General features: G+C 54.9%; 1 protein-coding gene across 3 annotated transcripts in view; it reads right to left on the bottom strand.

Moving 5' to 3' along the window:
- Positions 1 to 13,275, bottom strand: part of WWP2 (WW domain containing E3 ubiquitin protein ligase 2) — a 97,674-nt gene that overhangs the window by 73,342 nt on the left and 11,057 nt on the right. For all 3 annotated transcript variants that reach the window (XM_077831529.1, XM_077831531.1, XM_077831530.1), the window contains exons 3-4: positions 9,263 to 9,410; positions 8,827 to 8,948 (exon numbers count right to left, since the gene is read on the bottom strand). In XM_077831529.1, the coding sequence (XP_077687655.1) occupies positions 8,827 to 8,948; positions 9,263 to 9,410 (270 nt within the window). The remainder of the gene's footprint in view (positions 1 to 8,826; positions 8,949 to 9,262; positions 9,411 to 13,275) is intronic.

Below are 13,275 nucleotides of genomic sequence, written 5' to 3'. Positions count from 1 at the left end.
GGAAGAGTCCAGACGGCAGAGCCTTGGGTTGGACCCTCTCCCCACCCAAGAGACTGACAAGGCAAGTGGAGAAAGAAAATCCCCTTCCTCAACCCCAAGGACCCGCTCTGCTGAGCTCCACTGGAGCCAGGCTGCTCCCAACCTGGCCACAAGCCTCTGGAGGCTGCCCAGCAGGCCGGCCATCCCCAGCGAGGGGCATGCTAGAGACACTGCACAGCAGCTCTCAGAGCGCAGCACGCGGGTCCAGGGGGCTGCAGGACCCAGTTCTGCCTTGTGTCAGGCCTGCAGCTTTGCTTTGCTTCCCTTCCTCGTCTGACAGCTAATGGCTCCTGGCAGGTTGACGAGGTCCCACCAGCTGCAGCAGCCACAATGTGGCCAGGCACAGAGCACGGCACCTCAGCCTCACCCAGAGCTTATTAACCTGAAAACACAGTTCTCCATTCTCCCCTCCCAGAGCCAGGGGAGCCGGGCAGGGCAGAAAGGGGGAGAGGAAGTTGATTAGCTAATTGAATGACGAGTGGAGGCACAAAGCAGGGGCTGAAAGAACAGCATGCAGCTGCCAACGTTCACTGGCATCCCTTATAACTGGACTCCGCTCCACCTCACACGGAGGCCCGGCAGCCAGCTGATCCCTGCTCCTCTGGTCCCTGGAGCAGATCCCCCAGCCCCTTCAGGAGGTGAAGCCAGTGTCTTACATTACACACGTACCAGCAAGAAGAATCCATGGTGCCCGTGAGAGTGAGGGGCTAACAGCACCAGTCAAAGCAAGGCACACGGTAGGCAGCAGCTGCACGCCCCTCCCCCAGGCTATGGCAGGCTAGCCACCCCTATACAAAGTCTGCCAAACTATGGAGCTTCTCAGTGAACTGGACCAGCCTCCACCGGCCAGGACAAAATGACAGTCAGCCTCCAGGTCCCTGCCAAGGGGCAGGATTTTAACACAGTAACAACAATGCCCAAATACAGCCCGTGGGCTTGGAACACCTGGCTAAGACACAGCAGGCCTCAGGCATTTGGCTGCCCCAGCCCGGGACACCAGCCCAGATGCCTCCCGCTACTTTACTCAAACAACATTTTTATTCTACACAACTACTCATCACGACACAACTGCACCATTTTCTAGCAACCTGCTTCCTCCTGCAGTAGGGCAGGCCAGGGCCCGGTGACTCCAACCAGGCAGTGGGAGGAGGGGGAAATACACTCTCTCGGTACCCGGACAGCCAGTCTCCAGCTCAGGAGTGAGGAAGCTTGGCAGGGACTAAGAGAGGCAGAAGCCTGCACAGCTGCTCTGCAAGTGGCACCTGCTGGGGTTCCTGGGCTTCCAGCTTGGCTCTCACCAGCATCGCTCCCTGCCTTTGGCCGCTCCTGCTGGAGCTCAGGGTGCAGAATGGCTAGCTCCGCATTCACACGGTCAGCTTTCTGAGAGGTCCACCACGTGGGCTGAATGCTGCCCGATGTCTCCATGGCACTCTCCCAGGAGCAGCCTCCCCTCCATCCTCCCAGCACCACTATCCTCGGCTGGGAAGCTGGAATGGAGGCAGATGGATCACATGACTTGCCCCGATCACACAGGTAGACCACGGCAGAGCTGGGAATTGAACCAGGCCCCTGCCTGGAGCATCCTCCCTTTCCAGCACATTCAGGCACTGTCAATGGCTATTGTGAGACCAGCATGCCCCGGGCCATACCTAGCTCCAGAGTTGGATTGGAAGGAGCCTGGGGCTTTTCAAACTAGCCCAAGGGGCTGCTTCTTCCCCAACAGCAATGCACCTGACAGTGGCTGCTCAGGCTAGCTGGAGCTCAGGCCAGGAAGATTTCAGCTTCCCAGAGACTTCCCGGAAACAGCAGCCACTCACCATCCTGGGGAGGGCGTGCTCTCACCACCTGGCCACACTCAAGTCAAGCACCTGGGGCAGCTGCCTGGTGGCGTCTGGGGGATTGTCAGTGCAGCTGTAGTGGAATTTGCAGAGGACATCACAGCTGGGGGGCCCTCTGGAGGAGAGAGCAGCGAGGGCATCGGGTGAGATTTGGTGCCACTAAGTGCCAAGCCCTGCAGCCAGGGAGAGGAAACAAGCCACTGGAGGACAGAGCAAAGGAGCGGCAGGTTTATCACATCCCTGTTCTGCAGGCAGTGCTGCCCGTGAAGTGCGTCGGGCTGTGAGCTCTGGGGCGGTGCTGTCACTCACTCACTGTCTGTACCGTGAGTGACCCTGTGGGCACAACAGAAAAGTTAAACAGGAATAAGATGTTCCCAGGTGACTCGACAGTGGACCACAGCAAGGACTGACTGGAGCCGGCTCAGAAGACAGTGGTGGGTGCTGCTGGAATTGATCTGCTCTGGCTTCACCCAGGAAAGGGGAGATCTGAGGAGTGGCTGGAGGAGTTCCTCACCAGCTTGAAGCCTGAGCCAAACAACAAATGCTTCGGGGCCTCTCCCTGCCAGGTGCACTGACTATCCTGCAGCCCCGTTTTCAGAGGTGCTGAGCAGCTGTAGCACCCATGGATTTCAATGGGCACTCGGCTCCTTTGACAAACACACACCGGTGCCAAGCACACCCAGGTGCTCCCAACTCCGTTTCACTTGTCTTGAGGAGAGGGGTCCCATTGGCAGGGGGAGGCCTGGACTTTGCAGTGCTTTCCAAGCACATCTGTTCGCAACAGAACTAGTGTCTGACGAGGAATCACAGGCTTCTAGCTGCTTCAGACCTGATGAGGGTATTACTCTCAGCAAAAGTGTCTGAGAGCCATGCAGAGAACAGGCCAGCCTGGTCTGAGGCTGAGCCAGCCTCCTCTCCTGAACCACTTGGCCATGCACAATTCAGGCACTTCTGAGGCCAAGAAGCAACAGGACCCCTGCTTACACCGTGGCTATAGCATAGGCTTCCACAGACCCCATGTGCTGGAGGCAATCAGTCCTGAGATCTGCCCCATTAGCATGCAGGTCTTCTGGACCGCCTTTCTGTCACAGACTTTCTGAAACTCTCAGCTCCCTGGGGGACGGGGGGGGCGACAGGCACTTCGGGGCAGCAGGATGAGTAATGCTCGCTCAGGCTTTGTGCATGCACCATCTCAAGCTTTTATGTAGGCCCCTGGAATCCTTCAACTCAGAACCATCCTTTCCTAGCTGCTTGCTTTCAGTATAAGCAGAAAAACTTCCTGTGGATAAAGCACAGCTCTAGGAGTCATAAGCCCTGGGCTCCGTTCCTGACCCTGCTGCACACTCCCTGCATGACTCTGGGCAAGTCACTTCATTGCTCTCTGCCTCACTTTCTCCACCTGTACAAAGGAGCCTCCCAGGGGAGGCTATTTCATGAGCCTATGTAGAGTGCTTTGAGATCTGCAGATCGAAGTGCTGCAGAAAGCGGCAAACCTCTTTTCACCAGTCACTGCCTGCCATAAGAACTCCGCTTCCTCCAAGCTGTGGAGAACGCCTGCCCCGCACGCTCCAGGGCTCGCTCCTTTGTGAGCGGTGAGCAGCAAAGAGCACGCTGCTCTGCGGGCTGCACAAGCCCTCATTGTGAAGGCTGCCTCAGCATCAGGGGGAAGTTAGTCAAGTAGCAAAGACAAGGTGTCTCCAACTGGGGATGCGAACATGAACCTCCCAGCCGGCTTCCTCCTCATCCCTGCCTCCACCCCAGCTTTTTTTTTTTTTTTTTTTTTTTTTAAAGAAAATAAACACTAGTCAAACCTTCCACTCCCTGTCCCCGTTCGACACACGGGACACACAAAGGGACCTCGCTGCTGCATCAACAGAGGGTCCCTCAAAGGGTGAGCACAAAGGCAGCCTGTGTCCCAGCAAGCAGCCAGCATGTCAGAGGGGTTATTAGTATTTTGGGAGGAGGCCAGGGGTGAATAGGTCCTGAATAAGGTCTCAGTTCAGCTGCTCCCAATGCCTTGCACAGTATCAGCACTCCCATTTAGTGAGGGCTTGCTGGCAATTCCCTCCCAGCCCATTAAGGGGATTTACAGTTCCAAGAAGTAAGGCTGGTAGCAGCAAGTGTGATAAAGGCTCCAGGGTTGAGTCCACACCCAGAGGGAGCTCTGGTAACTGCACACATCTGATGCAGCTCATTGGCGTGAGCATCACAAAACTTTCCACCAGGGCTTGGGCGGGACGGGCTCCTACTGGAGGCCTTTTCTCCACAGGGAAGATGGCGTAGTCCAACTCACACATGGAGGCTCCTGTCAGAAGGTCTCTGTCTAATACATGGGTTTCCTGCCTATTTACTTATCTTCAAGTGTGCATCAACTAAAACAATTCCAATGTAATCAAGCCAGTCCCAGCCCCCTCCTCTCAGGGAAAGCCTGGCATGCACTGAGCTGGCCAGGCACTTTGATGGAACATGGGTCTAAATTCCTTAGACCAGTGATACTCGGACAGATGCTCGCAAACTGCAAGTAGCTCTTTAACGTGTCTTCTGCTGCTCTTCACAGCATGATATTCAAACATTGATGTAATTATTAACCCATCGAAGTTATTAGCCAGTCAGGAGGCCATGACTATGTTAGTAACCAATTGATAAAATAATAATACTTGGTCAGTCCTTTTGCTGTGAGAATAATAGATATAAACGCCAAACATTTCCCCGTCCACCTGGGTAACCCTACAGTCGGACAGTAAATGACACAATGAATTCACCCGACTGGGGCTCTTTTGGCTAAGGTCGATCGCAATTTGGCTCCTGAACCACTGAGGTCTGAGCACCACTGCCGTAGACCATCTAGAACGCCTCACCCACGGGCTTTACGCTGCGTTCTAAGGGGCAGTTACCTCAGCCTCAGCCAGTCCAAAGGGAGAGGCAAACCCCAGGGCCAAGGGCCCAGCCCTGAAAATGCCTTGGCCTGCGTGTGCAAGTGCAGACACCAGTCGCCAGGGACAGCAGATAACAACACGGTGTGTACTAGCCAAGTGTAAGAACCCGGGCACAGGTGGTCTGGCCTAGCGGCCACGCATAAAGAATGGCACTCAGTGAGCAGGAATTGCGAGAGTCAGGGACAAAGTTGGGCCATGGTTGGAGACCAGGTGAGATCTGAAGTCACCACAGGCCTGAAGTTGCCCAGACAGCTTCCTGGGGCTAAGGGGCTGTTGAATTGACACTCTGGCTCAGGCTGCAGCTCTAGAAACCCGGCAGGGTCCTAGACCCGAGGCTCCAGCCCAAGCACAAACGTCTACACTGCAATTTTCCACTACACTTCGGGGGGAGGGATAACTCAGTGGTTTGAGTATTGGCCTGCTAAACCCAGGGTTGTGAGTTCAATCCTTGAGGAGGCCACTTAGGGATCTGGGGCAAAAATTGGGGATTGGTCCTGCTTTGAGCAGTGGGTTGGACTAGATGACCTCCTGAGGTCCCTTCCAACCCTGCTATTCCATGATTCTGTGAATTAAACAGCCTGCCAGCCACAGGTTTTTAATTGGAGCATAGACATACCCTGAGGCCATCATCCACTAGCCCTTCCTCCTAAAACACTGCAGCAAAGGGTAAAGCACCCAGCCCCTGCGTCTCATCCTCAGAAGACACAGCTGGTTACCTGCTGAACGGCCATGTGCTTGACAGAGGAATGGGGGCCTGCAGGGCCAAGTACTAGAGTGGTGGTACTTGGCCCTCCGGCACCCCCTCACTTTGAAGCCCACAGGCAGATGGGAGGGTGGCCTTTCACGCAGGAGAGAGAATTGGGCCCTGCCCAGGGCATGCACCAAGGAGCAGGGTTAGCGGTATATTAGCCTAGTCCCGCTGGCCATTCGCTCTGCAGCATGAGCAGCACGGGCGTGAATTTGGAAGGCGATGCAAAGCAAGCTCAGCGAAGGCCTTCACTGGGGCATTCTGGTTTGGCACAGCAGCTTTGACAAAGTTATTGTACAGGCGCTGACAGAGCCGACTTGTTTAACATTCGTTTCAGGCAGGCTACAGATTTGCTTTTATGATTCTCTGCTAAAAGAGCCTTTGCTTCAGCGAGCTCCTCTGACAGCACATTCATGAGGAGGGGTCAACTGCAACTTCCCAGAGGCGCGGGGGTTTGTTGCTGGCTTCCTGAAAGAATTCCTTGCGGTTGCGGCTCCAGCGGTTCTGCCTGAGGTGCAGAACGGAAAGCAGCGAGCGCGGTTTGCTGGAGCTGTAAAATCCTGGCAGATGGTGCCACTCAAGGAACAGGAGCCTGTTGATGTAACTTGCAACCTGAGCAGCAAGCAATAAAAACAAGAGCTTTCATTTGTAGGCTGCAGTCTGACACGTTCGAGTCACTCCAGGGCCTGCCCTGCTGTCGGCAGCTCAGTGGACTGTACAAACACGGGGGGGGGGGGGGGGAGGCATGGCCCCATATAGGCTTCCATGCAGCCTCCAAAGCCAGGCCACCCGGGGACATTCCTCCTGCCCAGCACCAGCAGAGCACCTTAGAGTCCCCACAGCATCTGAACAAAGAGCCTCTTCTCCAGCACAGCGGCAGAGGCCTGGGGCAGGGGGCTAGGCCGTAGTAAATTAGCTGTTTTAAAGGACCCTTGGGAGCAGCTCCACAGAAGGCTGCAACTTGTTTTGTATGACTAGGCCCCTTTTCCCCAGCGATCTGTCCCCCCGGCTGCCGCGGCGCAGACGTGCCGTGCCAGAGGAGAGGCCATGTAGAGCGTTGCAGAGGATCCTGCCAAGGCAGTTGGGAGAGAAGCATGTTTGAAAAATGAGGTTTTTGGAAAAGGAACCCATTTTGGAAGCTCATTTCTCACACAGCCTGGTCTGTTAGCGCCAAATGGATTCAATTTCCCTGGCCTCAAAGCCGAGGCCCGGAGGGTTCTTTGCCAAGGACACAAGCCCCTGTTTCTTCCTACAGTTTCTGAAGCTCACAGCACTCATTTGGAGGGACAGAGGGAGCTTGGGCACAGTCCCAGCACGCAGGAGACCTAGACATGCTGCCATGGCCCTTGTTGAGGGGGAATGACGCTGACATACTGCAGGAGAATACATAGCCAGAGGACCAACGTTTGTCCTTGACAGCTAATAAAAACACTCAGCCAAAGACTTTAAGACACAGTTAAGGTTGTAAGTACAGATCAGTAACTTACAAAAAGCCTTGGTAAAGCTTTGCACCCACATGGTGACCATCATAGATGTCTGCCTAAGTCTGTAGACAGCCTAATAGGACAGCCTGAAGAGGAGTGAAGTGCCCTTAATCATCTCAGTGGTGTGTTGACTCTGAAGCCTAATAATGATCATTGAAATGGAAATAAAGTCACTATTTCGCTGCTAACCTAGGCACATATGGAAGGACCAGGAGGGTCGTTCTGCGAAGATCTGCACAAGTGGCAGCAAGCGGAGTGTCATTTCAGCACCTCCACTGGGGAGAGGCTGGTTTGTAGGTTGGGCTTAGGACAGCAACCCCTGGCCTGGGCTGTGTCAGACGGCTGGGGAAGGCCAGTGGGACTGACTGGGCTGGGAGCACAGGTCATCTCATAGGCAGGTTGTGGGAGGTAAGTGTGACCAGATCCCCACCCTCATACACGGACGCCTGCCGAGCACTACAGAGTAACTGCAGGAAGGTCCCAGTCTAGCCACCAGGACACAGGCCAGGGATCAGAGGAGCACAAGCCCTTCCACCTCCCAGGCAGCCCCTTGCAGACATAGCTGTGCGCTGTAGCTTTAAGACTCCTCCCGTCACAGCTATGTCTGCAAGGGGCTAGGTCGGGGGAAAAAAATCGGACACTTTTTTCAGTATGAGCAGAAACAGCCAGTTGCCTTTTCCATTCATTTTCCACACGACCCCCTGGAGACCCAGCCTACTTGAAAGGGCTGATTGTGCCCCTGCAAAGGGGCGCGGGAGCAGACAGCACCTCCAGGAGAACACGCATGGCACTTGACTGGCCGCCGAGCGGGGAAGCAGCTGGGGACCACGGGTCAGGCCTGCCAGGCTGAGACCCAGACCAAACCGCCACCTCCAGCACACGCAGCCCAGCAGCCCTATACAGCTCCATGCATGGGGGACAGGGACACGGGCAGCCAGCACGTCAGAGGGTCCCCACAAAGCCCCTGGTGATTCCCACCCCCAATCCAGAGGGCACCATCCCATCCAGAGCACATGGCCCAGCTCCTGGAGATGCTGCCCAGGGAGTGTGCTGGGGACATCGCGGTGGTTTCACACCTCACCGTTGGCAACGCCCAAGGAGCGACGCAGCCTAACCCCTGGCATGAGGGAGAGTCTGGCTAAGCCCTGTCTCCCTCAGGGGAGAAGAGGCCCCTCTCAGCTCTCAATGCAAGGTTTGTCCTTTGAGAGCGGCGGAGCTTTGCTTGGAAGAGACAGAGCAAACCTTTTCCTGCCCCACACAGCCGGTAGCTCAACCCAGGCCCTGAATGGAGACCTTTATGCAGCCGCCACCACTGCGGGCCACACTCTGGTGACCACAAATGGCAGCAAACAGCTGCGAGGTTTGTGTTTCGCTGCCTGCAGTGGCAACCCAGCCAATTAAGTATGGCTTCCATCACACACCAGCCCCAAGCGCCGAACAGGCCCGCCCAGCCGCACACAAGGACACCTTGTTCTCTCCCGGGGCCAGGGATTCAGCTACTCCTTTCTCCATGGCACACACCTACTGAGGCAGGAAATCCTGCAGGACCATGGAGGAGGTTCGAGGCAGAGTGAGCTCAGGAACAGCTAGAGCCGGCTGGTGAGATAGTAGCACCATGGGGAGGCAGGTGCCGCTCACCCAGAGCATTCTGCCCAATGCCAGCAGCTGAGGAGGCCCCAGCCCCCATGACAAGCCACTCCCTGCTGTCTCCAGACAGGGAAATGAGGCTCCGGAAGAAAGCAAAGGCCAAGCCAGGCGTCAGGGCCTCCACTCATACGTACTTTTCCCACCATTCTTCTTCAGGACGTTACACAGGCTGATGGAAGCCGTACCCAGTAGCTCGTTCCTCAGGGTGTGGCAGCTCCAGACCTTCAGATCCAGGTGGCTTTGAGCTGTGACGTTCCTGGAAGGCAGACCAAGAGGAGGGCTGTCATCTCCCCACCTGCTTCTCTGATGCCAAGCAACACAGCCACAGCTAGCAGAGCAGGACCAGGCATGCCAGGCACAGAGGGCAGAGAAGAGGCCAGAGCAAGGCCACAGGGACACCCAGCACCCCATCTGGTGATTGTGTTCTCGCACGTGCATTTGCGCTTGCACCCTAAGCCCCTTCCAGCCAATGGCAAATGTGCCGGGCTTCCTTATGCAGCACAACCCAGTGCAGAAATAGGGAGCTCACTGCCAGCTCTGGGGTGCCTGCATTAACCCAGGGATTCTTACATGAGAAGAATCTCGTTCCAGAGCAGCTCAGAGCTCCCAATCCGCTTCCCTGTCTTCTTGGTCTCACCGGGGAGTCCATCCACCATCACCTCCACGTAGGAGTTGATCCGGGACTGGCGACTGTGCACCTTGGGCTTCACCGACACAACTAGGCAGAGGGGGAAGAGGCAGAGAGTGTCACAGCTGCGGGCAATATGCAAGTTGTCCCCACCCAAAGTGGCCCAGATGCCACACAGCAGCAGCCAGCCCAAGAAACCACGGCCCAAGGTTTACTACCGGCAGCCAGGTCTCATGGGCCAGACTGGGAGACATGTCCCGAAGACCCTGGAAAGGCAAGGCCCCCAACCTGGGACCCATAAATTCCCCCACCCTGAAGGGCACCCTGAAAAGGGAATAAAAAACAGGAGCTGCGTGAAAATAAGTGCAGACAGAAGTCAGGGAAGCAATTCAAGGTATCTGGAGCCCCCTGGTGGCCTTAATGGAGTTCTGCACACACTCCACCTCCCCTAAAGCCAAAGAGACCAAGGCATCCACTGGTGACAGCCCCTGGACAGAGGCTCACATTGCCTGGCACATGCAGGGAGACCTTCCAGCCTGGCACCATTCACCAGCACCAGTTTCAGAGGAAGCCCCCTGAGAGGCTGAAGGTTTGACGGTAGGGAATGCACCCTCCCCGGCTCTGCCTCTGCCACTCGGGACTAGCTCAGGGACTAGGATTAGAAGGCTGGTTACCAGCTTTCCTCTAGATGAGCCCTTCACAGCAAGGGATGCTGTGGAAATATCCTATCCTTCCTCCTGCAACTCTCCACATGCCTGGGGCTAGGAGGCTGCCAATTCCCTGACCCTGGGTGTAAGCACCAGGAAGAACAACACATCTCTTAGGGCATGGCTACACTAGCAGATGTAGAGCGCTGTGAGTTAAACCCGCCTTCGTACAGTGCAGTAGGGAAAGCGCTGCAGTCTGTCCACACTGACAGCTGCAAGCGCATTGGCGTGGCCACATTTGCAGCGGCATTGGGAGCAGTGCATTGTGGGCAGCTATCCCACAGAGCACCTCTTCCCATTCTGCCGCTGTGGCTTGTGGGACGGGGGCGGGGAGTGCGGGGCACTCTGGGTCCTGCCCCAACGCCCCGTGATGCATCTGTCCACATTTGGCACCATCTTTCAACGGTTTTTGTAATGCGCGCTCCGTCTTCCCTTTCGATCTGTAGGAATGGAGCCCGAACTGCTGAGGAGTATGCTGACGAGTCTCGCCAGCACGTCACGTTTGGCAGTTGAGTTACTCCTTAAGATCCAAAGTGACAGTGAGGACACTGACAATATCAACACAAGTAACACATACGACACGAGATTGCTTGTGGCTTTCACGGACATGCTCACCACCATGGAACGGCGCTTTTGGGCTCCGGAAACAAGCACTGAATGGTGGGATCACATCATCATGCAAGTCTGGGATGATGAGCAGTGGCTGCAGAACTTTCAGATGAGAAAAGCCACTTTCATGGGACTGTGTGAGAAGCTCACCCTCACCCTGCAGCGCAAGGACACGAGATTGAGAGCTGCCCTGACAGTGGAGAAGCAGGTGGCTATTGCAATGTGGAAGCTGGCAATTCCAGACAGCTACCCATCGGTCGCTAACCAGTTTGGAGTGGGGAAGTCAACCGTTGGAATAGTGTTGATGCAAGTTTGCAGGGCTATTAATCACATCCTGCTCAGAAGAACCGTGACTCTGGGTAACGTACGTGACATCGTGGCTGACTTTGCACAAATGGGTTTCCCTAACTACAGAGGGGCGATAGATGGGACACACATTCCAGTTCTGGCACCAGCCCGCCTCCGAGTATGTTAATCGGAAGGGCCATTTCTCTATGGTTCTCCGGGCGCTTGTGGATCACCGTGGGCATTTCATTGACATTAACGCAGGCTGGCCTGGAAAGGTGCATGATGCACATATCTTTCAGAACATTGGCCTGTTCAGGAAGCTGCAAGCTGGGACTTTTTTCCTTAGACCAGAAGATCACCGTAGGGGAAGTCAAAATGCCCATTGTGATCCTTGGAGACCCTGTCTACCCTTTGATGCCATGGCAGATGAAACCCTACACAGGGAACCTTGACAGCAGCAAGGAGCGGTTCAACAACAGGCTGAGCAGGTGCAGAATGACTGTGGAGTGTGCTTTTGGTCATTTAAAGGGCCACTGGCACACTCTGTATGGGAAGCTGGACCTGGCCGATAACAGCATCCCCACGGTTATATCCATGTGCCGTACCCTCCATAACATTTGTGAAGGGAAGGGTGAAAGATTCGCTCAGGCATGGAACTCAGAAGTTCAACACCTGGAGGCTGAATTTGAACAGCCAGAGAGCAGGGCTCTTAGAGGGGCCCAGCGCGGATCTCCAAGGATTAGGGATGCCTCGAGGGAGCAATCTGAGGCTGAAAGCCACCAGTAATGTCTGGTGCCCTGCACAGGAGTGAAGTGCAGTGGTTCCAGTGTTAGCAGGAATCTATGTTTGCTACGTATGATACACTGACTTGCAGTGCCTGGTGCTTTCCTGAACTAAAGTATCTTTTATGTTATGCAATAATAAAGAATTTTTTCAAAGCAAAAAAAACCCATGTAATGAAAAGAAAATGCATTTATTGAAAAGAAACAACTGCTTGGGAAACAGAAAGGGCAAGGGGGTAGGGTGGGGAATGGTACAATCATCGGTTTGCGTATGTCCCGTTATCATACCCAGCCTTCCTGTCTGGAGTGCTGTGCAATGAGTGCTGCACGTCAGGGTGGCTACACTGCATGGTGATGGGGGTTGAGTGCAGTGGGTCAGGGTCGTAGTTTTCAGGGCTGGGTGGTGAAGCTACAGGTGTTGGAGGCAGCTGGTGGTGATAAGAACCCAGATGTTGGGGAAGTGGGTTGGAGGTGACATGGTGGCAGAAGGGAAAGAGTTTTGGGACAAGGGCTGCAGGGGGGCACGGTAGTGCTCCGCCTGTACGGCTACGAGCGCCCGGATCGAGTCCGCTTGGCGCTCCATGATGCTTATCAGCCGCTCTGTGCTTTGGTGCCGGCAATCCGCATTCTGCTGGCGGACCCCCCTTTCACTCTCCCGCCACTCCTGCACTTTTTGATTTTCATTAAGGGAGTGCTGCATGTCCTCTGCTTCTATGTGGCCTCTTCCTGATTCTTTGCAGCCTCTCGGCCGGTGATAACACAGACGGCTGAGATCTCAAGGTTGCATCTGTAAAGGCAAAACGCAACACTTAACAGAGACAGCATTGTTCACACCAGACAGAACAATGATTCCCCCGTACTTAAGGGGGGCAAGCACAGTCTACACAATTGCATAATTTGCCTGTCCCAAAGCAAGCGCACATAACCCCCAGGAGCCCCAAAATGGTGAGTAAGCACAGGGTCAAGGGGGACTGATTCTTTCATGGCTCTACTGTCCTCTGGGTTTCTGTGCCTTGGGGAGAGCCAACAGCAGCAGGGGGCCCCTGTACTGAACACTGTCCCCAGATTTTACACAGTAGATCATCCTGGAAGATATCTCGCTGCTGAAGGTGACCAGGGAAGCAAGGGAGGATCTTTACTACAATGCGGCTTCTGCCCTGGCCCATATGCAGCTTGCCTGTGTACAGCAATGGTCCCCCGACCCCTCACGGCACAGTAGTATGGACATAAAAAGAAAAGGAGTACTTGTGGCACCTTAGAGACTAACCAATTAAATAAATTGGTTAGTCTCTAAGGTGCCACAAGTACTCCTTTTCTTTTTGCGAATACAGACTAACACGGCTGTTACTCTGAAACCTGGTATGGACATGTTAGCCTGACTGGGACAAGGACCACAGTGGCTCTCCCACGAAACCTGTGCAAGCGCATTGCTCAAGTTCTGGATGAGACCTTTGAAGAGATCACTGAGGCTGAATACCGTAATGTAAGAGAGCGCATCAACGCCCTATTCCGCATCTAAGCATGCGGCCCTAACCCTCCTTGCCCCAAGAGCCCGCACCGAATAACTTC

The sequence above is a fragment of the Eretmochelys imbricata genome, chromosome 12 (genome assembly GCF_965152235.1).
Source record: "Eretmochelys imbricata isolate rEreImb1 chromosome 12, rEreImb1.hap1, whole genome shotgun sequence".
Classification (NCBI taxonomy): Eukaryota; Metazoa; Chordata; order Testudines; family Cheloniidae; genus Eretmochelys; species Eretmochelys imbricata.
This window is presented reverse-complemented; position numbering and strand designations above follow the sequence as displayed.